This window comes from Mercenaria mercenaria, chromosome 2, assembly GCF_021730395.1.
Source record: "Mercenaria mercenaria strain notata chromosome 2, MADL_Memer_1, whole genome shotgun sequence".
Taxonomy (NCBI): Eukaryota; Metazoa; Mollusca; class Bivalvia; order Venerida; family Veneridae; genus Mercenaria; species Mercenaria mercenaria.
The window spans coordinates 111,153,771-111,180,287 of record NC_069362.1 but is presented as its reverse complement, the minus strand read 5'-3'; the positions used below and the strand labels follow the sequence as shown (position 1 = coordinate 111,180,287).

Below are 26,517 nucleotides of genomic sequence, written 5' to 3'. Positions count from 1 at the left end.
AAATAGAGTTATGGAACCTGTGCAGTGTAAGTCAGTTTATCACAATGAATAAGTGTATGAAGTTTCAATCCATTCCCACAAGTGGTTGCTGAGATACCAGCTTACATACAAAAACTTAACCAAATCGGGACGCGGAAGCGGACGCCGACGCCGACGCCGACGCAGATGCGGACGCCAACGCATAGGCGAGTCCAATAGCTCTACTATTCTATGAATAGTCGAGCTAAAAATACATGTAGCACGCCAAAATCATCAATTTTGCACCTTTTGAACAGCCTACAATGATCCCGCTGCAAGAACAATGCCCAATTTTATTGCATTTCTCAATTTAATAGTCCTTACTGAACTTCTGGATATGACCGGACTGGAGTGTGTGTGTGTGGGGGGGGGGGGGGGGGGGGGGGGGGGGGGAGCATCCAGCTCGTTTTTTACAAAATAGCGAAATTGTTCCCGAGTATCAATCAACAAGCACACAGAACCCTTCCGTGGTTTGAATTTTTCCGCGAAAAGGTGTCTCATTGATTCATACAAAGCTATCAGCAGTTAGTTTTACAACTGGCATCAGAATTTTACATGTATCGGCTGTATAAATTTTCTAAAGAATTAACAATCATTACCTCTCACCTTAATTTACAGACATCCAAAATCACGAACTTCTAATTATTACAAATATTGACGGGGGCAAAATTCGAAGTGTACCCTGCTACATTAATATGTATTATTTAACGCGTGGAAGAGTCTATGCGCAGAGCAAAGCATGGATCTATTCGCAGGGAAGTGTTCCACACAAGTAAGACTGGTTGATTTTTGATAATTATTGATTTCTCGCCGGAACCCTAACGTCAGTATCAGGACCGGTGTCATTTTAACAGAATGATTACAGACTCATTGTTTGATACCAGTAATGTATGGGTAAATGCTAATTTAAAAGCTAAACTTATTGTTTTCTACTTTCGGTTTCAATGTTTCAAATCTTCTTATTTAAAGACAATCCATGGTAACAGTAGATTTTTTAAAACACACGCTGAAATATTTCAAAGTGTTTTATGATCGTCACCTAAATCTTCTTATTTAAAGACAATTCATGGTAACAGTAGATTTAAAAAAAAAAAAATAAACACGCTGAAATATTTCAAAATGTGTTTTATGATCGTCGCTTATGCTTAATACATATAAAAATACTACAACATGTTCGCTAAACTTAGACAGGGGCGGTGGAGAGTGGGCTGGGTTATTGTTTCCTACTTTCGGTTTCAGTGTTTCAAATCTTCCTATTTAAAGACAATTCATGGCAAAAGTAGAATTTTTAAAACATGCTAATATATTTCAAAAAGTGTTTTATGATCGTCACCTATGCTCAATACATATAAAAAATACTAAAACATATTCGTTAAACTTAAGCAGGGGCGGAGGAGAGTGGGGTGGGTAGGTTTGATCCTGACCCCAAGTGCCTATGTACAAACGTACAAAACAAGGACCCATGACATGTAATAATGTAATTTAATTTTACACGTGATAAATTTTCTTTATTGTTCTCCCTTAATTGTTTTCTCAAGTTTAGATCAGGATCACTTGAAGACTCAAGAACTTTATTACTTATGCACTTTAAGAAAAGCTGAAGTGATATTTATTGCTAGAATAAAATCCTAACCCCATTAGTAACATTGAAACCTTATCGCTTACAAAGTTACTGGCTGTATCTTCTTGAAATATGACTATGTACAACTGTGATGATTTTTTGTGAGACCTGCATTGAAGATTATTGTTCTTTCAGAAGGAACACTTAGAAATGATAAGTCACACTTGACTGAGCAATTGGTCTCCATTAAAAACTGTTGCCATTAAAATGTGGCGTTAAAACATGCCAAAAAGCTTTTGTCACAAAGGTTAACATACGTCGCTTCCTCCAAATGCATGGTCAATATGTAAAACAAACCCCATTGCGGCCCTCTCTTTGTGCGCAACATGTTCACGCATCGAATGTCCGGATGTCACTCTCACGAGATTGAGGACAGATACTACTATAAATTATAGCCACGAATTACTTGATCAATGGTCACTAGGTTTGTAATTTTGGTTATTAACCCGCAGAGAACAATAGAACAGTTGTGTAATGTGCGAGGATGGAGACTATAAGCGCATGAAATCACTGCATTAGGATGTTAAACAGAAAAATAGCGCATTTATGTCAATAAGGTGAACGGTCTTGTCCTTGCGTCCGATGCTGGGGTTCCACACAATGATGACTAGTACTTAAAACAGTCATAGCAACCAAAATATTTCAAGTGGATCATTATTATATAGAAATTGTACCTACCCAAGAAAATCTAAGGGGAATAGCTCTGAATTGACCACTTAACTTGAACCAACATTAAACTTTGGTCAAAAGTGAAAGAAAATCAGATCCTTTTTCCAACAACTGATCAGGCAGACAAAATATGATCTTCAACTGTTTAAATCTCTTTGTATTCAATATGCAATATGTACACTTTTCTCATGGATTACAATGACAGTTATTTTATAAGAGTGGTAGTGAGGCCCTGATAGAAAGTTTAGTAGTGCATAAAGATAATGTAATACAACGCCTAAATTCCTTTAAAGAAAATTACGACATTAAGAAACGTTATTAAGTTTTGATCTTTTATAGATAAGCCAGTTATTTTATTTTTAGCTCGATTTTTCGGAGAAAAAGGATCATTCCTGTGAAGTTTGGTGTAATTCTGCCCAGTGGTTTTCAAGAAGAAGATTTTTTTAGAAAATGTTGACGAACACACGACGGACGACGCACGACGGACGACGGACATTGAGCGGTAACAATAGCTCACCATGAGTCTTTGGCTCAGGTGAGCTAAAAAGTTAAATTGTTATCACGTTTGTGTAACAAAGTACAATGTAGCTAGATTGCATATATTTATCACTTCAACGGATCATTTTGAAAGTGTTTCTTATTGTTCCTTCTCAAGAGAAGGAACACTTATGGTGAACATGTTACAAATGACTGAGCATGTAATACAAGGGTATCGTCAAAGGTATCCGATTTCCCGTAGGGCGCTGCCATCTTGGATTCATGCATATTCTTTACCTCTAGCCCAATATGTGTTTACGCATAATCAATCTTTATTTCAGTCTTTAAAAAGTGCAATACAACTACGTAAAATAACAGAACAAGAAAACACAATAATAAAGTTTAAATCATGTAACTCCTCGATGACATATTACAGTAAAGAATCGAGATTAATGAAATGAATATGCATCATCTAAAAATAGACTCCCGGCAAAAAATTTACGTAATGAAATTGTCCATGGTTTCAGATTTGCAAGTCATTTCTTTTGCTTACTTCTTTACTTCCTGATTTGTTTTTTGAATCGTAATATGCATGTACGAAATTTCTTTGTGTTAAGTGTGCAGGTACTCGCTGGTGTAGTCGCGTGATGAAAATATCCGGAAGTGAAATACAGACTGCAAGACAAATGCTCAAATAGCATAATATGTACTGCACTTGCTTATATTAAAAAAAAAAACAAAAAAAACACTTTGGGTTATGATAAACCTGTTAATACTTAGATTAGTTCTTAAATAGATGTAATTAAGTTTGCACCAAAAATGACAAAACATATTTTTCTCATTGCATTATAATAATTAAACATTTGTAACATTATGCTAATTTAACAATATCCCTTAAAAAGAATATTTTATATGCGCTAGAAGGAACCTTTTGGTAAGCTTAATCTTGTGTTATAGTCATTTTGAAGAATTTCTCTTACTGTTCAGGAGTACATTGCTTCAAATTATGTAACACGAAAATCATTGTCATCAAATATAATTACAGTGTTTTAAGGCAGTAGTTGTAATTACAACATTTGAAGGTAGCTGATAGGTAATGACTCTATGTAATGTATTTTAAGCAATTCAATATTCTCTGGATGGAACTAGCACGATCAGTGTTTAACTTAAAAAACGAATAAATGCTAAAAAAGCATAATTATGGAGATTACTTTATTTGATGAATTTTTGTTACAGGTCAACTACCTTAAACAAACTTTAAGGTGTTTTATTTATTGTTGTAAACAAAGTAAGTGAGTAACAATAATTTACAACTTAAAATGTTTACACAACTTGAAAAAAAATGTTTTTGCTGGGGCCTCTTATTTACACTAACATCAGCAATCATCACCTGAATTGAGCGCATTCATGAGCGGAAAATATTGATTGTATTAGTAAAACGGTGTAGGGTTCGTTTACATTATAAAATATTAAATAACTTCTTTCAGGTAAATATTTGTTTGGTATAGTTTTGGTAAGCTTATAATAAAGGGCATGTCATTCTCTTTCACCCAGGTTTTCTTTCATTAGTTTTTTTACTTTTGGCTAGCCTTGAAATTTGACTTTATTAAAAGACAAAAGGAAGTTCAGTATAGGCTCTTTCAAAGTGTTGAAAGTAGAATAAACTTATGCTATACTCTGTTGATTTTATTTAGCTGCGGAAACTTTTGATATTGACTATAATTGGGGAAATCCTAAAATCATTGAAAAACGGTCAATACAAGAGTTGTCCATTTTGCTTTAGATATTTTGAGAAAGTCTGTTTTTACATGGAGAAGAGGAAAACAATAAATATATTTAGTATGCACTTAGCTATCATTTCACTCAAAAAGATCTGAAAAGATGAATTTGAATTTTGTAGATACCATTTCTATAATCATTATATATTATTTACATGTACCTAGAAGGGGCAACACATGGATTTAGCCAAACTCCCCAAAAATCAATGAAAATGCCATGATTAATCTATTCGTTTTGATATAAAATGGTGACAAATGTCTGAAAACTCCTAGATTTGTTACGGTTTGGGAATTTAGACCTAATTTTCGACCAAGTGGATCTATTTTGGTCAGTTTTGGGACATAGTAAACGCTTTTTTCTAGCATTTTATCACTGCAGTTGTCTTAATATTATTGAAATTAGCATGTTTCTGAATGAAAGTGACACACATTGTAACGATCAATTGGATCTAGAATCAAAATGCCACAAATAAGTTGAAACAAATTGAAATATTGCTTGTACAGGGCTAAATTTCGCATTTTTTTCTTTCTTTTTTTTGTTCTGAATACGGTGACCTGTAATAAATTGTCATTTATCTAGATTTGCCGATTCATTGTGAATTAGGTGTACCTTGAGAATGAATGCAAAATCAAGGAAAATTCAAACGCAAAAACATTCTTATAGGCAGATTACTACCAGATCAAATGTAAGCCTCCGCAGGTCTAATCACAAATAGTCCAAATATAAATAGTGCTAATCATTTTTTTCCTTTCCTAGTGCCTTTTCTCAACAGCAACGTGTTTACTTTTACCCTACTGCGTTTCAGTATGTATCACTTTGCATTTATCGAAATCGGCATGTTCCTACGGCATGCTAGGCAAAAGTGGCGGCGTTAGAATATGATGTCTCGAAAAAGAGAAACTGAAAGAAGCAAGTAGTGAATTCAGTGGATTGTACTGACGAAATGTAGTTTTCTTATATAAAAGTTAACACATCTTTCTTTTTGTTTTTGTTTGTTTTTCTACGTAGCGATATAGTTCTTTATGGGAATATAAGTTTACAAAAATCGGATATGCTAGAAAATGTCGTAAAAAGCCTCATGAAGTAAGTGGACTTTATATGAAATAAGATAACAGCCGGTGGTTTTTTAATGGTGTTCAGCCTAAAAGGAACTTTTGTTATGCTTTAACTTGCTGAAAAAAAAACTGCATGAGATTAACTTGTTTATTATTACTCTTCGAAACACAAAGTTAACAAAAGCCCTTTCTATTTCATGATGCTTAGGATAAGGTTGTTTTATGAATAATAGTACAAACCAAACTAGTGCTTTGCTGATTGCCTTCAGACGCGTAGCTGCTTTTGCGCAGATACGCAGCTGCATAATGAAAATCTGGTCTCACAAGGGCGGAAGCCATTTTTGCGGTAATTTCTGATTAAGCGGGTTCGGAAAAATAAACGAACATTATGGTTCCTTCCTTTTTTTATTCGAACATTCGAATAGATAGCCCTGTTGCCGGTAATATGGCGCACCTAAGAAACATTTCGTCATTTGTTGTGTACTTACATAAAAATGGCCGATACCGGAGAAAGGTTCTGGATTTCTGCAGTTTAAATGACCGATAGTGCAGCAAATAATTACATATGAATATTGTTTTACGGTTAATATCTTTTCCAAAATTGTTATACGCGTTGTGCAAAGTTAATTGATTTTTTCATGACTTCTCGTCTGCGCAGTTAGACTTGTTTACATAGCTGAACGTGTTTTTGTTCAGCAGGTGCGTTGAAAACGACAACATCTCGCGTATTTTACAGTATTTTTTAACGGCGACGTCATTTGCGCCATATTACCGGCTGCGCCATATTACCGGCTTTTACGATATACAGTATAGTAATAGAATACAGTCTACTCAGGTATAATTCCAAATCGATTTTCATGAAAATCAAAATTGGACTTATGCTTCAACATGTACAATATCGTTTCTACATATCCATGAATACATCAATTAACTGCCAAACATGTATCTAAATTCTGAAATATCCCTCACTTTGTGTAATATTTAAATTTTCGCGACTCGTCACCTCGGCTATTTCGAGTCATTTCTGGGTATTCCGAATATTACCGTTACTCATTTATACCTTTCAATGTTTACTGTCGGATACTAGTTTTAAAATGAAATGTTCTTCAGAATGTTAGAAAAACTTCATGACCGGAAGATCACACAAATTGTTAACACTGTTGAATTACAAAATAAGACCACGATGAAAGCTGTTATTGTTACAGTTTCAACATGGAGACAAACTGCCATTCCGTGTAAATTTTGTAAAACATATATAATTATCATGTAAGATGGTTCAAACTTACTATTAACTTGAGTTCAAGGCATTTTAAATGAATAGGGAGACCCTAGTAAATATTAGAGATTTTCAGCTTACTTCGACGCGTACTGCGGACCACGGACTAACTATAGGGGTTTTCTCAAACTGTATATGAGAAATTTATGCATATTAAGCATCCGGTTCTAATGCCGTAATACTGTTTTCATTCAAAATATCCGAAGAAAGATGGCTATAAGATTTATCAATGTCCGTTTTATTGTATATGAATTACCAATATATTTTGTCTTACAAACTTTTTTAACAGTGTGGGCGCAATTTTAATTTTTTTTTCACCATTTTACTTTTTATATCGCTTTTTTATTAATGTCTTTCGACTACTGTATTAATGAACAAGAAGCTAAAGGATCTGTATCGCAAACTTGTTCTTTTTTATTTGAAGTGCTGCATCTTATTTATATGATTGCTGTCAATTTCGTGAGGTTCTAGCAAGTATTCTCTAGCAGTAAAAACGGCTGTTGATTCAACGATCAACATACCCTATAAACCAGAATTTGAACCAATGACCTTCTGGTGAGCAAACAGACACTCTTCCCCTGCGCCACAAGATGTTCACCCGACCCCTATGCGTAGGGGATTACAACAACATTTTTGGTATATTAAATGTATATAGTGTATATTGAGCATGGGATTTCGTATTGTAGCACGCGCAACGCTGAAATGCTATTGTACGACGCACAATTTGGAATATGCACGGTACGATGCGTGACATTATAATACACCGAGGTAAAAAATGCCGCGCGTGGTATTATATATTCTTAACTATTTCAAACCCTACAAATTCAGTTTTATACGATAGTAAATTCATTCAGTATTCTTGGTCACCCTATCATGATATACGTGATGGCTACATTGTGAATTTTTAAACCAAGTATCTACACATACCATTTTTGCATGTGTCCGACTAAAAAGGCTTTGTCAGTAATGATAAAAGGATAGTCTCGACTTCTAAGCTTGTTGTACCAAATGAGCACATAGAATTGCTCAAATGGCATCATAGGCGTTCATTAAGTCAAAAACATAATTTTGTTGACAATTCTATGCATTTACTGGCCATAAAACATTTTTGAAATATGATCGGAATTTTGACCTTGGGCACTTCCCAGGCCCTTTCTTCACAAAACAATTTTAGGTCTCAACTGGGTTTTAGATTGAAATGTTGACAGCTAGTTTTAATGGTACTTAAAGATTAAATTCCAGTTGAGACTGACAATCAATACTGAATAGTCACTTGAAAATAGTCATGAATTTAAATATTAAATTGTAACACGCAATATTGATATTAATGACAATGTTTCATTATCAAACTCGGCTTGGACTCAGAATGTTTCGAAAACAGAAGCCCAGGAATTCAGTCTTGGCGTGATCTCGGTCATCAAGATCGAGCCTGTCTTGATTATTTTTCAAATCTGATATCAGATTATGTTTATATGAAGATGATATTCTTTTTTTTTTATTTTGAAACATACTGATACATAACTAATACAGGATGTTGCCGCTAAATTATGGTAATATATTGGATCTCGTTTCGACGGGGTTGAAAGATGCATGTATGAGAACTTCCCGTATGTTTTGACAAAGTGTTGAACTAAATCATTTAAGGTAGTCCATTAAAACTTTTTGATTTTATGTAACATTCTACATTAATTAAATTTTATCAAATATTAATGAAAAACAATAACTTTTTCCAGACAGAAGTCTACGAGAACACGGTATTTATACTATGCAACAAAAAATAAACGGACGTTTGTTTTATTCAGAATGTATCAATTTTTTTCACAATAACATTTTGTACTGTTGTTTTTTTTTCTTCTTATGTTGTTGCTAGTCTAGGAATCGTATCGACGGACACAAATTTAAACAAAACTGTTTTTATAGTAATCGCCGTTATATTCAAATCCATGATTCAAGTTGCACATTTTCAATGCATGAACATATTAAGATGAAGTATTATCGTTGCACTGTGGGTTCCAAGTTGTCCCTATCGCGCGGAAGAAATGTCTTAATATCATAACAAAATGTTAAAGCATACGGGTATTTGAAGAACATTCTTAAGGCAAGTAAAATGCGACAGGGTATTAAGCTGAATCTAGAGGCGTCCTACATGTAGACATTAATGTAGCCGACTCGTTTAAATGTGACGAATTAAAAGTAATAGAATATGACATCTGAAAATTGCGATTACATGATTGTGTTAAATGTAGCCTGTTCACTATCCATATATTTTCAAACGTATGTATTGTATCAGCAGGTGATTATATCACAATACAATAGGGTTATTATAACAGTAGCTTGATCTGGGATGCAGTATTCGGCTCGAGTGGATTTTGCCAGATCGGATCTCACGAGGCGCGCAAGCGCCGAGTGTGATCCGACTTTGCAAAATCCACGAGAGCCGAATACAAAGTCCCAGATCTAGCTGCTGTTATAATGACCCTTTTATTATATACCTTTTCCATTTTGATTCTTGATTCGTTCTTGAACAAAATGTTCAATGTTTATCGATATTAAATGAAACTTAGTGTTTGTTTGTTTTGGGTTTAACGCCGTTTTCAACAGTATTTCAGTCATGTAACGGCGGGCAGTTACCCTAACCAGTGTTCCTGGATTCTGTACCAGTACAAACCTGTTCTCCGCAAGTAACTGCCGACTTCCCCACATGAATTATCAGAGGTGGAGGACTAATGATTTCAGACACAATGTCGTTTATCAAATAGTCACGGAGAACATACGCCCCGCCCGAGGATCGAACTCGCGACCCCGCGGTCCGTAGACCAACGCTCTTACCTACTGAGCTAAGCGGGCGGGCTGGAACTTAGTGTAGTTTTTATGCAGTACAATACGGAATTTTTGTATTTCTGTTCATATTTAATTGTGAAATACAAGCCGATTTCTTACAGAATTTATATAGGTATATAATAAATAAATTTCTACAATGAAGGCAAAGTTACTACTATATTGGTAAAAGAAACATATATACCATACTAGGTATCTTTTTTCTTGCGAACCTTTAAATATTTTGAGAAAACCCCTATTGTAAGTACGCAGTCCGCTGTCCGCAGTCCGCGTGGAAGTAAGTTGAAAATCTCTAGTTAAGGGTGATGAAAGGGACGTAAGGTATACATGTTATATATAAATAGCTATTTGGTAGAGAACAGAACAGACATAAAGTACAGTTATTCGGAATACCTTGGTTAAGTAATAGATACAACAGTTTTTCTACAAAAGTGTCCTCTTACAGACATAATATTGTTCGAGGCGAAGCCGAGGATAAAATTGGTGTTCGTCCTAGCGAAACGGCTTCTTATGTCTGTAAGAGGACACTTTTGAAGAAAAACGAGTAACTGTATCTGACTTATACGATGATAATATGAATGAATGAATAAATAAATAGAACAAGTTATTTGTTTCGAAAGATAAACATTAAATTAGTTTCGTGTGCCTTTTTTAAATATCTTGTATCAGCTAGTGGTATTACCCGAAATTTTCGTGCATTCAAATTTCAAACGGGTGGCTGTACATTTGTTTGTATACATTGGTATACATCGCTACATGATATACAACTTGTTAAAATGACAAATGCGTTTTAACGAGAAAATGAACGAACAAGACGAAACCCTGGACCTCTTAGTACCATCCCTTACTGTTTACATTGAGGCATCGGAGCTCCGTTGCTGGAAGTGCCATTTTTGTAATGTAGGTAAGGTAACTTGACATGGACAACCAAGATGGTGTCACAAAATTGGGGTTGGTCAATTTCGTGACACAATCTTGTTCATGTCAAGTTACCTTAAATATAGGTTTGTTGTAAATTTAATATTGGACTTCGTAAAAGGTGTTTATAATATCTGTTAGCAATACACTCGCCTTAAATGTTTTTAAAACAGCATGTTAAACGGAAAAAAAAGGTCACGAGGTAAACGTGCTATGTAGGCTCACAAAAAGAATTGTACCTAATATCTGAAGAAGCTTTCGTGTGTACGGGCCCTCCGTAAGGATTTTAATTTACCCAACATACAAAACTTTTTTACCTATATAAGAATACAGTTCGGCAGCAAATGGAGGTTTTCAATGAGGTCGTAGAAATTTAGCGGTGTGCCGTAACCATGGGCTACTGAAGCTGATAATCGCGGAAACTAAAAATCTTTCTTTTGTAATATTTCAAAAAATAATGGTATTAGAAACTTGATCTTTTCAAATTTTTATTAAATTATGAATATCTATTGTTTGCAGTGATTATATTCTAAATATCTTATTAAATTTCATAATTGTCGTCAGCACGTGCAATTTTAGTTATTAGCACGTGCATTCAATTGTGAACCAACAAGGTGCCTCTTTTAATCAGAAAATGTTTTTTGGACTGAACTACAACAATGGCTGATTTTTGGCTTGAAAATGTTGTATAATACGCATTCAATTAAATTCTAAAAATTTTGATACGTCAGTTTAACACCATTTCATATATCAATGCAACGGATTGCATGCCATATACGTTATTCATTCGCTTCCTTTTTCAATACACATGGACAATGAAGTTAGGGAATAACTCGTTGAATCTCGGCTTGGAATATTTAACATAGATAATATGAAAAAAAAAAATGATTATCAAATTAATTGTTTGAAAACATGTGAATAAATTATGCTTTTTCTTTTTTCCTTTTTTTTTTTGTGACATTGTTACCGGTCAGTATTGTATAGTTACGCTTAACATATAATGTTACTATTACGAATTCAAGTACTTTAGATTTCATACTTCTATCACTTTAATAATTAATCATATTGGACTTCTCTCCATAATTTAGCGGTACAATAATGGGAGTAAACTAGGCCTAGAGTAAAGACTCCCAGTGTAAGTAGAACGCTTCTACCAAGGTGATGCTAATGTACATGTTTATATGGAAACCTGGTGCGCCATGTTATTTGTCAATTGCTAAATATCAGATAACAATGCTAAATGCCAAACACCTTATGCAAAATGTTTTGAAAACGAAATGACATTTATTAAGTACTATTGAAAGCTATGGAAAGCCGGTGTGCCATGCTCATTTCCAAATGCTAAATGACAAACATTTATTGCAAAATGCTATTTGCTATATGCTTAATATCAAATATTGCCTGTGAAATGGTACATTTGTAATTGTCAAACAATAAATGATAATTGTTAATTGCAAATACGAAACAATAAATGCCAAATGCGTATTGCTAAGTACTTATTCAGATAAAGAGCTGAATAAATCAGTGTATAATTGCATCCTGTAAATAGTCATTGGCCTTTGTAACATAACTTTGTCTCTATTTAAATTTTTCTTAACATTTTAGAGTGAAAAGTTTCGATCATATCATCTCATAACACTCAGAACATGTTATTGCTTCAAATCGGGCTGATAGAACTTCATATGTTTTCACGTGATTAAAAGTAACAGTCATTAGTGTAAGGGATACAGATTATTAACTCACAAAGTTAAAGCATTTGACGAGTAGTATTTGTCATTTGGCAATAATTATAGGCACTTAGCACAAAGGATATGGCATTTGATATGTATTGAAGGCCGGTGCGCCATGAATATAACCGAATGTTAAATGATAATTATTTAATGCAAAATGCCAATAACTTAATGCTTACACCAAATACTTAATGCTAAATGCCAATCACTTAATGCAAAATGTCAAATGCTTTATATAAAATGCAACATACCAAATGCGATATGCCTATGGAAGGTCAATGCGCAATGTTAACTGCAAAAATGTTAATGCAAAATGAAATGCTATTTACGAACTGCTTAACTTCAAATATTGGCTTTCGAACGGTAATTGTCAATGATAAATGCTTTTTTGTTAAAACAATAAATGTCAAAATGCTCATTGCTAAGTTTCCATTGAAATAACCATATGAACAAGTTGGCGATGGTGCCAGTCTGTATTTCTTGTACATGTGAGCATTGAGCTTGTTGTGCCCCGAGCGAAGCCTGACCAACATCACTTGTTCAAGGAGATGAAAAGCATTTTTCTCTATCCTTGGTCTCGTTAGTGCCTTGATGATGGTGACTTTCTTCTTGTAACCCACAGGTTTTGTTGGTTGTTCTGACTGAGCTTCTAGCTTAGCCAGTTTGTCTGCCTCTTCATTGCCTGCAAGTCCACAATGCATGTAATCCGCTGAAGTGCTACTTTGCAGATTATACTCGGGCTCTGCATTCTCCTGGCTAGTGCGGAGCTTTATTGTTGATCAGAACTTCCATAACAGACAGTAAATATGTGAGAAAGACGACTGAGGAGCTTTCTTCTGCCGAGTCTTCAATCATTGAGATGGCCTTCGTGGGTGCTTCAGTCTCTGCCTTGTAATTGCTGCAGTGTTTTCCTGTGGCTGCATGTAGAGTTTTATGACATTTAGCATTTTGTATACGGCATATAGTATTTTGTATGTAGCATTTAGTATTCAGTATGTGACATTAACATTAAGCTATTGACATTTAGCATTAACCACTTCTTATTTAGCATTTGGCAGTTAGCATAGCGCATCGGTCCCCACTAACTACGCAGGGACAATGAGCCCAAGTGTTACGAAAAGAGAAGTTCACCAAGCATGTAAGATGATGTTAGATGATCTGTTTTTGCAATTCAAAATGTAGTTCCATGTTATTGATGAGATCTTGTATATGAGTCAGATAAGGATGTGACAGTTATAGCTTTGGCTTATCTGTATTGCTTATTGTATTGAGAAAAGACCTACACCACTTTCACTGTGAATTTCCATGTCTACATGTATACGAGTTATCGCTAAATGACAAATTTCATGGGAGTATTTTCAGATGGTGATGTTTTTCAGACAGATAATGTTTCTTTAATATATGTAACCTAACATCTCAATATATATATTTTTCATTTTTTTTTTATATTTAATGGCTATATAATATTATGTGTTTTTATATCATTGAAATGCTGTAAAGCACTGAAAATGAGGTCTCAAGATTTAATTGTTTATATGAAACAAATGAAGAATGTAACCTTGTACCATTTCGGTATTTTCACTCAAAGCAAATTGATTTTTAATATAGTGTGCATATTGATAAGTCGTACAAAGTTGCAATAAAGAATAAATCCTAGCACTGAGACGTCTAGGATTTATTCAAGTTGCTCAATTTGAGTAAGTGGTAGTGTGTGTGTGTGTGGGGGGGGGGGGGGGGGGGGGGGGGGGTTTGGCCATCCGCATTTATTCATTAACACTTGAAATTCGTCCTTACACATAGTCCTATACTTACGTTTTGTTTGCTTTTTAAAACGAGATTATGGTATATGTATGTTTTTCAATGTTTAGAATGTAAGTCATCATAGTAAAACGATCATTTGGATTTCACTTGTTTTTCAAATTGTCAATAAATTGTAAAGTGTTTTGTATATAAAATAACTAGAAATATGCGACGGAGTCGGAATGAAAATGTATAAAGATAACATTGCAAACTGTCACTTTAACATATGCATTTTTTTTCGTATCCGCATGCAGAGGATGTTATACAAAATATATAGTACTTGATAACATACCGATGGTGATGATATCTCCGGAAATGTATTGCATAATAAGAGATTTCAACAGAGTAACAATAAGTGACCCACCCCGAGAATAAGAAATATGCAAAACATTATTATTATTTCGCAAATTTCATCGTACATTCTTTCTACATGTACATTAGCATCACTTTGGTAGAACCTCTCTACACACTGGAAGCCTTTACTCTAGGCTTAGTTTACTCCCATAATGGTTCCGCTGAATTATGGAGAGAAGTCCAGTAATATGATTAATTAATAATTATTAAAGAATTAGAAGTATCAAATCTAAAATACTTGATTTCGTAACAGTAATAGTAAAAATATCAACGAAAAAGGGAATAATTTTATGCTTGCATTATAATATGTTAAGCATATCTATACAATACTGACAGCTAACAAAAGGCAATGTCACAAAAACAATTTATCTACATGTTTCCCAACCATTAATTAAATAAACTTTATTGTTTTTCATATAATATCTATTAAATATTCCAAGCCGATATCTAACGCATTATTAATTAACTTCATTGTCCATATGTATTGAAAAAGGAAGCGACTTAATAGCCTATATGACATGCAATCCGCTGCATTAATATATAAAATGATGTTAAACTGACGTATCAAAATTTTTAGAATTTTAATTGCATGCGTATTATACAATATTTTCAAACCAAAAATCAGCAATAGTTGTAATTAAGTCCAAAAAAAAATTTCTGATTAAAAAGGGCACCTTGTTGGTTTACAACTGAATGCACTTGCTTATTACTAAAATTGCACGTGCTGACGACAATTAAGAAATTAAATAAGATATTTAGAATATAATCACTGCAAACAATAGGTATTTATAAATTAATGAAAATTTGAAAAAATCAAGTTTTTAATACTACTACCTTTTGAAATATGACACAATAAAGTTTTTTGAGTTTCCGCGATTACCAGCTTCTGTAGCCGTTTCCATAGTTACGGCACACCGCTAGATTTCTACGACCGATCTTAAAAGTCAGTTCTTACTTTACTTAATTGTTTTATCATAGTAAAAAAGTTTTGTATGATGGGTAAATTAAGTATAGCATATATTTTGAAAGATTCCTCGTATATAAGCTCACCAGAGCACATGATGCTCTTTAAAGATCGATAAATGCCTGGTTCACCTTACATTGATTACACTCTGTCTACCTTGCTTAATCATTGTGTATCTAACTTGAACAAACTATTTAAACAATTATCATCAGTCAGAAAATGTTATTTATAATCAAGTTACAAATTGTTTACTCTGCATGTGTGAAATTAAAAATATCTAATATGTATTTGATTAGGTCTAGAAAACAGTTCTTTGTTTTCACGTATCTGAACGACCCTACTTTTTAGCTCACCAGTCACAAAGTGACAAGGTGAGCTTTTGTGATCGCGTGGCGTCCGTCGTCCGTCGTCTGTGCGTCCGTGCGTCCGTGCGTGCGTAAACTTTTGCTTGTGACTACTCTAGAGGTCACATTTTTCATGGGATCTTTATGAAAGTTGGTCAGAATGTTCATCTTTATGATATCTAGGTGAAGTTTGAAACTGGGTCATGTGCGGTCCAAAACTAGGTCAGTAGGTCTAAAAATAGAAAATCCTTGTGACCTCCCTAGAGGCCATATTTTTTCAATGGATCTTAAGGTTTGCTTTTTATATATTTATACACGAGAATTTTGGTGTTTTACATGCCATGCCTTTTTGTTTCCATTACGTGTTTAAGAGATTCACCTGGAGGGTATTACTTTTATTTACACTGTCCCGTGTCTTTGGAACATGGTGGGGGTAAGAGTGAGGTTGGGTGCGCACCATAAACCGGTTTAAGCTCCCCAGTGGTGTTTTTACCACTGACCGTTCCAAGGCGGTGCCCCACTGTGTTCTTTTGTTTGTTCGTTTTGTCCTAATGTGTTGGCTTTGTGTGTGTGTGTGTGTGTGTGTGTGTGTGTATGGTGCACGCGTCTGCGTGCTGTGGGTTTCGTTTTGAGGAGGCTGCGTTTTTGGTGCGTGGCATTCCCTGTTTGATATTTGTCTTTATTATTTCATGAAAATTGGTCAGAATGTTCACCTTGATGATATCTAGGTCAAGTTTGAAACTTTGTACGTGGGATTAAAAACTAGGTCAATAGGTCAAATAATAGAAAAACCTTGTAACCTCTCTAGAGGCCATAGTTTTCATGAAATCTGCATGAAAATTGGTCAGAATGTTTATATTGATGACATCTAGGTCAAGTTTGAAACTAGGTTACATGCGCTAAAAACTAGATCAGTAGGTTAAATAATAGAAAAAACTTGTGACCTCTCTAGAGGCCATATTTTTCATGTGATCTGCATGGAAGTTGGTCTGAATGTTCATCTTGATGATATCTAGGTCAAGTTTGAAACTGGACCAACTGCGGTCAAAAACTAGGTCACTAGGATTAAACATAGAAAAACCTTTTCACCTCTCTAGAGGCCATATTTTTCAATGGATCTTCATGAAAATTGATAAGAATGTTCACCGTGATAACTAGGTGAAGTTTGAAACTGGGTTATGTGCAGTCAAAAACTAGGTCAGTAGGCCTAAAAATAGAAAAACCTTTTGACCTCTCAGGAGGCCATATTTTTCATGAGATCTTCATGAAAATTAGTGAGAAGGTTTACCTTGATGATATCTAGGTCAAGTTTAAAACTGGGCCAGGTGCCTTTAAAAACTAGGTCATTAGGTCAAATAATAAAAAAAACCTTGTGACCTCTCTACAGGCCATATTTTTCAATGGATCTTCATGAAAATTGGTCAGAATTTTTATCTTGATGATATCTAGGTCAAGTTCAAAACTAGGTCACATGAGCTCAAAAAACTAGGTCACTATGTCAAATAATAGAAAAAACGATATCATAATTAGTTCATGTGGGGGCAGGTGAGCGATTCAGGACCATCATGGTCCTCTTGTTTGTAATCTGTGTTCCTTCAATAAATTTCTGTACAGCTCTGTTCAAAATTTTTGATTTTTCTTGTAAATTTACGCTAAACAAGGCTATAAGTAATTCTTATGTGCTTGTCTCTGTAAAAACACGCTTACGCTAGAATGACATGACGTTAACGTGCGTTGACGTCAAAGTTTTTGTTGCGACCAAAAAAAGAGCGCTACTAAATTTTTCATTTGATTACTGTTTTAGATTAAGACAATATTAGAATCGAAATAATATATAGCAAACAGTAATACGTCGTACAAATAAGTTCTGCACATGATTGACAGGAAGGCAACAGTACGATGGTGAAGAACGAAGATGCGATGGCGAAGTGCGACAGTACGATGGACTGTCACCATCATATTGTCGCGCTTTGCCATCGGACTGTCGTGTTATCGCCATCGTCCTGTCGTGCTTTGTCATCGTTCATCCGTTCCTTCGAGGCACTGGCCCTAATGGAACACCGTAGTTTTCACATGGCGCGGCCCATATAATTTTTGATTTGTCAGGTATTGCAGATATTTTATGATGACTGCGTTTAAAGCTATCATTTACGTTCTGTTTATAAGTGGAAATCAATATTTCTTTTGTTGTTTAAAAAGCTTTATTTATATTGCAATTCTAAAATACTGATGCCTTCAACAGAAGATAACCAAAATTTAATTCACCATGGAAACGGACATTCTTTACATCAGGCACACTATATTACTTCGTTCACAAACTTCACGTGCAGGTAGTTAACTGATACAGGACAGTTTTATTTATAAAGTGTCCGCTTACAACCGTAAGAAGACACTTTACAATAGCTCTGCTGGGGGTATAGTCGTATAAGTTTTTGCATGCAAGTACATGCAGCTAACATTTAAAGACATATAGCTTTGAAACTTATTTATTCTTTTTCTAGGTCAATATCCAACCTCACTGGGTCAAGTTATATAACTCTAACATGTATTTTGAGCAAATTAAGCCACCCTTATAGACTTAAGTTTTACATGCAAGTTACTATCTCCTAAACTAATGCAGATATTGAATTGAAACTTCAAATGTGTCTTCGGGGTTATAAAACTAGTTGATAACACCAAGTCCCATAACTCTTACTTTCATTTTGGCCAAATTATGCTCCCTTTTGGACTTAGAAAATTCAGGTTAAAGTTTTGCGTGCAAGTACATACAGCTATTACTTAAAGGCATATAGATTTGAAACTTATATTTTTCTTTTTCTAGATCAATTACCTACCACACTGGGTCAAGTCCCATAACTCTGACATGTATTTTAAGCAAATTATGCCCCCTTTTGGACTAAGAAAATCCTGGTTAAAGTTTTACGTGCAAGTTGCTATCTCCAAAACTAATGCACATATTGAATTGAATCTTAAGATGTGTTTTCAGGATTATAAAACTAGTTGAAAGCACCAAGTCCCATAACTCCGACCTGCATTTTAGCCGAATTATGCCCCCTTTTGGACTTAGAAAATCCTGGTTAAAGTTTTGCGTGCAAGTACATACAGGTATTACCAAAAGGCGTATAGATTTGAAACTTACTTTGTCTTTTTTTAGATCAATTACCAACTTCACTGAGTCAAGTCCAATAACTCTGACATATATTTTGGGCAAATTATGCCCCTTTTTGGACTTAGTAACTTTAATTTGAATTTTCTATCTCCAAAACTAATGCAGATATGGAATTGAAACTTCACATGTTTCTTCGGGGTTATAAAACTAGTTGATAGCATCAAGTCCCATAACTCTGATATGCATTTTTGTCAAATTATGTCCCTTTTCTAATTTAAAACTCTTACCGGTATTTAACATTTTGGGTAATATTTTCCTGCTTCTGTGACAATATTTCGAATAGTCGAACTTGGCTGTCTTACGGACAGCTCTTGTTATATGTAAAGTGAAAATATTTACATATCTATAGTGTGATAAGTATATATTGTGCATCATGTCCATGTATTATTCATCTGTGTACGTCACCTGACAATTAAGTCAGAGTCACTTGAAGAGAGCAGCTCTATATTTTCTAGGCAAAAAAATAGCATCTCGAGTCAATATACAACATACTTAAGCAGTGTTTATCGCTTGAAAAATAGGTAAATGATAAAACCTACGGTTGTTAAATATGCAAAAATGCTTAAAGATTACAAACATAACCATTTTCCTAATGTTGCTGAAGTAATTGTTTTCAACAGCTGTAAAATGTTTAGAGTGGCCCACATTTTAGACTGATTCGGAATACCCGAGTAGACTGTATATAAACCATACCTAGTAAAAAAAACTAAAATGCGAACTACGTATGTTGTAAATTCTGAAATTCTTACTTTACTTCAAACAAACGTTCTTTTGTTTATAGGCTAAAATAAGAAAGACGAATTCAAAGTGAAAAGGAGAATAAAGCATGGAAGATCACACAATAACGCCGCTACGACAAAAAGCCGACAAAATTCAAAATGAAATATTTCAGAAGCAACGCATTTTATATGGTTGGTCAATTGCAGGTAACATTTGCGGTTTACTAGCTACAGTTACAGCTGGCAGATCACTTGACCTACTTTCATCACTGTTATATATTGGTAAATATGTAGTACTTATAGCTAGATTACGACCATTGCAAAAAGATATAAAATCTTCCGAAGACGAATTTGACCATATTTTACGTGAAGCGAGAGAAATAGCTGATCTGAACAACTCGGAAAATGCAGGCCCTCTAAATGATGGAAAATCTTCACTATGCTGTTCATCTCTATTATCATTTGTATTGGATCTTCTGCAAAGAAGGTCTGGGTCGACCAGAAACAAAGCTATTGATGTTACAGAAAATTCCAATCGTCTATTTCGCTGTATTCATGCTGTCATTTATGCTACTGGGCAACAAAAGAAGGAAATTGTACATCTGCCACCACTGTTGCAAAAAATAAAGGTGGTTATTGAAGATATGGACAGGAAAACAGCCGAGGTGGTAAAAGCAGTACCTAACGTTAGAATACCCAGAGACAAACCAATACCAGAGGCGTTACTTAATAGGGAAATAGAAATTCAGCAACACTCTACGTTCTCTGAACCTGAACGTCACAGGAAATATACTGATGTTTCAGGTAAAATTGAAACAGCACGAAAATACAAGAGAGGCTTTCAGCGAAATGCTTTTGGCGCAGTGAAAAGAGCCAGAAAATGTTTACAAGCAAGCGAAGAGGCGAAAACTTTACCAACATACCAACTGATAAAAAATCAGAGCAAAAATATGGAATTTCTGAACGAAACGCTGAAGGCAATTGAAGGTTCTGAGAATTAATCTAAACAACTTCAACTCAAAAAAGAAAATAATCAGCATTCTGTGGCTACACACATCACAAAAATACTCCATGCAACATCAGATGCATTCGATAATTTGAATAAATTTGATGTAGATATTAAATCCAAGCTAGAACAGCCGAATGTTAGAGAAACGGCAAAAAAGGTTCAGGGGAAAGCAGCAGAGGGTGACCGTGTAAATAAGTTTGTAAATGATGCAGTAAGTTCCATGACGCAAGCAAATCAAGCAATGAATGATGTTGAAAAAGAATCTACTTCTTTTTTTCGATCGGGGATAAAGGCTAATAAGATTTTACCGTCCGTTGGAAATACAGAAGATTGGGTCGGCAAAGGTGAACGCTTAGCAATGTCTGTTGATGAGCTAGCGAAACATGCTCATTGCATTAGGGAAAATCCTGATAAGATAATTAACGGAAGTTTTAAAAACAACAAAACCGCGCTTGTATCGCAAACGACAGAAATTGCAAAAGAATCGTTAGAGATGTCTGATAAGGTTTTAAGAGTCTTAGACCAAGAAAATGGCAGTCGAAATTCCCCGGGTCAGTTTCGCGTTTTAGAACGTGTCTTTCATCGTGTATGGCCAGCATGTGAACAGAACACGGACATACAACAAACGACGAAGGAAATACGTTCCGAAGCACAAAAACTCCGCTCGAAAATCAATGAACCTGATGAGTCTGCCAACGAGTTTGATAAATTGTCATTCGTGATACACGGTTTAGCTATAATGTTTGACCTGTACAAACTTTTTACGCTTCGTAGACCACACCAAAAGGAGGCGTGGTTGCGTGAAGAAATTGTAAGAATCATTAAAACCGACGAAGTAGCGGGTAGAAAGAATCAAAACTGATGGGATGGAAAAGAAATGCATAAAGTCATCATTTTCCAAACACATAAAATGTCTTTATCTGGATACAGATACGTATTTACTTAATAATGATTATCCTCTTACAAGAACAAAGGTCTCCAAAAAGCAGAAGCAACTCCGTTTGCATTATGGTGAGCAAGCAATTTTCGTCTTCTGTTTGAAATATGTCCTTCTACAATGCATGAAATCTGTGCAACCGAACATGTATACACGAACATGTCAATATATTCATCATGGTGAAAGAAAACGTCCATTTAAAGTTCCACAAAGCAATAATTTCTATGCTTTAAATATATGAAGCAGCCGTCCAGATAAATACTTTGCATGCTCAGAAAAGGCACTACTTCCAATATTGCACATACAGTTGTACCGTACGAACCACGAAGGGAAGTAATCAGAATTACTTTCTATTATGTTAACTCATATTCAAATGTAGGACATTGTATGAGGTAACAATTGTCGAAAATAGGAATTAAAAAGAAATTAATATTTTTCATGTTCGTAGCAAAAAGTATGACAGTAACGTTATAAACAAAGAATTATGTGAAATAAACATTTGTATGTTGTATAACTTGTAAACTTTGCAACATAACTTGTATACATGTACATTATATTATAATCAGGATAGTATATACGTCGGTTGAAACATTAACATGCTGTATTACTTGTTAAATGTGCTACAGAACTTGTATACATGTACATAATATTATAGTCAGGATAGTGAATACGTCAGTTTAAAGGCCTAGATTCACTACTATATAAGTGTCCCCCACCCCCACCACCAAAGCCAATATACAACTCCCATCTTATCTGCTGCTTATCAGCGATTATGTAACAGTAACTGATTAGAGGGCAATTAGCAGAGCAGGGACACCAAATAGACCATGAAGATGTGTGCAGTGGAGTTGAAAGAAATTTTTTTTTTCAGTGAATGTGGAATGAAAATAATAATTATTATTATTTTGATATTATATAGATGATAATATTAACTATTACTTTAATTTTATAGTAATAATAATGAAAATAATCATAATCATTATCATTTTTAATTATTATTATCATTATTATTATTAATTATTATTATTATTATATTACATAAAAGATACAGTAATAATATTGAAAATAATAATGATAATAAAACACAAGTATAGTGAAAACTTCATGAGTTCTTTGTGCTGACACAATATTTTTCGAATTGGAAATTGATTTTCTTGTATTCATGTAATCAACATTATTTGAATATAAAATTATTGTGGTCCATCTATACTCAGTTTGCCTTTTCAGTATGTTTCAAAAAGTTTTTTCATGCTCTGCTTTGTAACTTTGAAATACACATTCTGTTTTCAATTCTAGACAAATGTTATTTACAGTATTCTGCAAGCTTTAGATGAGTGAAAGTCACATTTTTCTAAAATATCACATTCTCCAGAGAGAATTTGAAAAAAAAAACATGCATATTTCTTTAAGTAAGTTTCTGATTGTTTCATTATTGTGAAAATAAGTTTCTGATTATTTTATTATTGTGTTTGATCAACAAATATTTTTCTTTACATAGAAATGCCAAAAATAAAAACTAGTATAACTTTAAAAGTTATCATTTATTCATTAATTTAAAATAAGTAACATTGTTTCCCCTTTTCACTAATTGATACACTTGTAAGGTAGACTGACTCTCCAATAAACAAGGACCCTTGTTTATTGGAGCCAAACTGTGATGGTCATTAGCCCCCAACTGTGCTGGTGAAGACAGAAATCCCTTGGCCTACTGCCAAGACCTAGGCCTTTAAACATTTGCAATATTTGTTGTATATCTTGTAAACTGTGCAACAGAACTTGCTTACATGTACATAATATTATATTCAGGATAGTGAAATACGCCAGATGACACATTTCCATGTAGTATTACTTGTTAACCGTGTAACAGAACTTGTTTACATGATCATAATATCATATACAATATTGTGAAATACGTTAGTTGAAACATTTACGATGTTGTATTACAACCAGTGCAAAAAAGAAAAAAAAGAAAAAAAAACTTGTATAATTGTACATAATATTATATTCAGGATAGTGAAAACGTCAGTTGAAACATTTGCATGTTGTATAACTTGTAAACTGTGCAACAGAACTTTTTTACGTGTACATAAGATTACATTCAGGATAGTGAAATACGTTAGAGGAAACATTTGCATGTTGTATTATTTGTTAACTGTGCAAAAGAACTTGTTTACATGTTCAAAATATTATATTCAAGATACTGAAATACATGTGTTGAAACATTTACGACGTTTATTACAAACAGTGCAACAGAACTTGTATACATGAACATAATATTATATTCAGCGTGTTACATGTTAAAAAAAACATCTTATAATTTAGATTTTGTAAAGGTTTCTATGTTGTTATAGAGTCTGGAGTCTAGTAAATTTGCCTGTTCTATTGCTTGTAAACTGTGCAAAAAATTGTATTATTATACATGAGCATAATATTATATTCAGAATAATGAAATACGTGCATTTAACATTTGCATGTTAAATTGAATACATGATATAATGTTGATAATTTGTGAAGGTCTCTTAAATTCTTATGGAGTCTGGAGTCTGGTGAATTTGCATGTTGTTTTGCTAGTAAACTATGCAAAAGAATTTGTATACGTGTACATTATTTCATTTCCAGGATACTAAAATACGTCCATTTAAACATTTGCATTTTTAAGTAAAGTCTCTAAGTTGTTGTGAAGTCTCGGGTCTGGTAAATTTAGCAATTATTTCAGTCTTTAATGCAATAGGTAGATACATTATAAATATAATTTCAAAGCAAATCTAGCTAGTATGAAGATGCCCCATGTGTCTTGATTGTTTTAGAAACATGCCGATTTATTGTATTTCGAGCTTTAGAAATTTCAATAAAAGGGAGGTGTCATCAGTCGAGTAACATTTGTCTGGCTAGTTTAAGACGCGTGTTTAGTTACACGATATCATACAGTTCATTGCGACTTTCCAGCCTGTTGACCTCCCGTTTATCATTGCAGTACAACACGCTTCCTTTCTAGACGAGCAGTAGCAGTCATTCTGATTGAGATCAAGGGCGGGGAATTCTAAGTCAGCGATCTAAACAATCTGCCTAAGGAGGCCCCTTACATTAGTTCACAAATATGTTAACCTTTAAAACTTTACATATTTCAAAAACACATTTGCAATTAGCATTAAAAACTAATAACTATATGAGGTATTTTCATTTAAATTAAAACGTTATAAAGTTGTCAAAAGCGCATGATTTTCGTGCGTCAATATAATACACAATGCCTGAAATGGTATTTCGAAGGAATTTTTATTTAGAGAAAGACCCCAGATGCCCTTCTGCGTTGACAATATTATCCTTATAGAACTAACGACCGGCCTTCAGACAGAAAGTTCCTAGTGCGGTTAGCACATTTAGCGCCGACGTATGAAAATATTATTATGTTTTATTACTTCCCTTTTTACATAACTTCTTAACGGCATTAAAACGTTTAAAAAAGTCGTTTCTATAGCATTGCTTTGAAACTGAAACTGCATAATTTGATTAAACGACTATTTCTATACAATAGTAATAATAATAATAATAATAATAACAGCCTTATTTAAACAAAATGTCATGACAGCACCCTTCCTCCTTATGTTATTTTACCTACATTTTAAACCCTTACATGGTACGCCAAGACGGGTTGCATATCGAGGTTCAAAACCCATGGTTAATAAGAAAAAAGAAATGTTACACACTACTCTACACACAGAGCCTGTGCCAACAATTACGTTGAATTAAGTAAACCTTGAAAATATAAATGTTGAAATTCATACTGCTGTAACCTTTTAAAAAAAATCAAAGGCCTAAAGGGCCTGAGAGTCGGCTAATAATTGATGTACTGGTAGTATAGTCTACCAGTTTTAGTTTGTTTTTAGTTGTTTTTTTTCCCCAACTGAACAGAGATTTTGTTACAATAAATATCAATGAAATGGACATTCAGGCGATACCTAGTAAAACTTTGATTGACATTATACAAGTATTTAAGCCAAATATATTTCTCTAAAATTGAAGAGTGGTTCGCAAACATTGAAATATTGAAAGTACAAACAACAATTTGACAGCTGACACTAAGATACTACCCATTACTATATATATTTTTCCAGTAAACATTTGCCTTCGGCATTACCAAATCAGGCAATTATCGGCCGGTATATATTCGCACATGATAAAAATTGAATATGACAATTTATATATTGAAATTTTATAGCGCAGATTGCCACATACAATTTGTAACGGATGGACGAAAGAACTGTCCAGATATTTTACAGATGAAGGGCCTGGCGATAATCGTTTCATACATTAGGTACTGTTCAATCATATTATAAGTGATGTGAATAATAAAGTATTCTTACTTTTGCGTTTAAAGATATTATGTAAATGTTGCAGAGTGTCTATATATAGTGTCATGAATGTTTACACTGACAGGAAAATTGCGCAGTCAAAACTAAGGGAAGTTACTCGGACTAGCTACCTATTTGGGAAAAGATAACCGATATTAATAAATGCAGTTGTTTTGTTCTTTTTAGTTAAAGCCATCATTTATTCTATTTCAGACCTGTTAACCCCTTCAAAACTATGTCAGCAGTCCCAAAGTCCATGCACTTTCAATCATCCATTTTGATTCATGTAGACAGACAGGCCTAGACTGGGCTGAAAAATGTTTGTTCCATTTTTACGTGGTCGGTAGCAGGCTGGTTGTGGGGAGGGGTGTTCCTTCCCACTTTGAATTGCAGTCAGATTTTGAAATGGGCATTATGGCAGCTGGTAAAAGGGCAAATGTATAAAACAGTAAAGTGGTAATACGAGTGGAGGGTATGGGATGATATCCCCT

At 34.2% G+C, this 26,517-nt stretch overlaps 1 protein-coding gene across 2 annotated transcripts; it reads left to right on the top strand.

Annotated features, from left to right (window-relative positions):
• The first annotated feature begins 563 nt into the window (after positions 1–563).
• LOC123564915 (uncharacterized) lies at positions 564–24,269 on the top strand. Of its 2 annotated transcripts, none has more exons than XM_045358840.2 (2): positions 564–790; positions 19,794–24,269. In XM_045358840.2, exon 2 carries the CDS (start codon positions 19,839–19,841, stop codon positions 20,730–20,732), a length of 894 nt encoding a protein of 297 aa, XP_045214775.2. In that variant the 5' UTR covers positions 564–790; positions 19,794–19,838; the 3' UTR covers positions 20,733–24,269. The 2 variants fall into 2 exon arrangements, with proteins under 2 accessions (XP_045214775.2, XP_053393533.1); XM_053537558.1 differs by lacking the exon at positions 564–790 and adding an exon at positions 8,288–8,539.
• Positions 24,270–26,517: the final 2,248 nt, after the last annotated feature.

What these genes read in the sequence shown, in the direction of transcription:
- LOC123564915 (XM_045358840.2), top strand. Translation starts at nt 19,839, where the DNA reads ATGGAAGATCACACAATAACGCCGCTACGACAAAAAGCCGACAAAATT.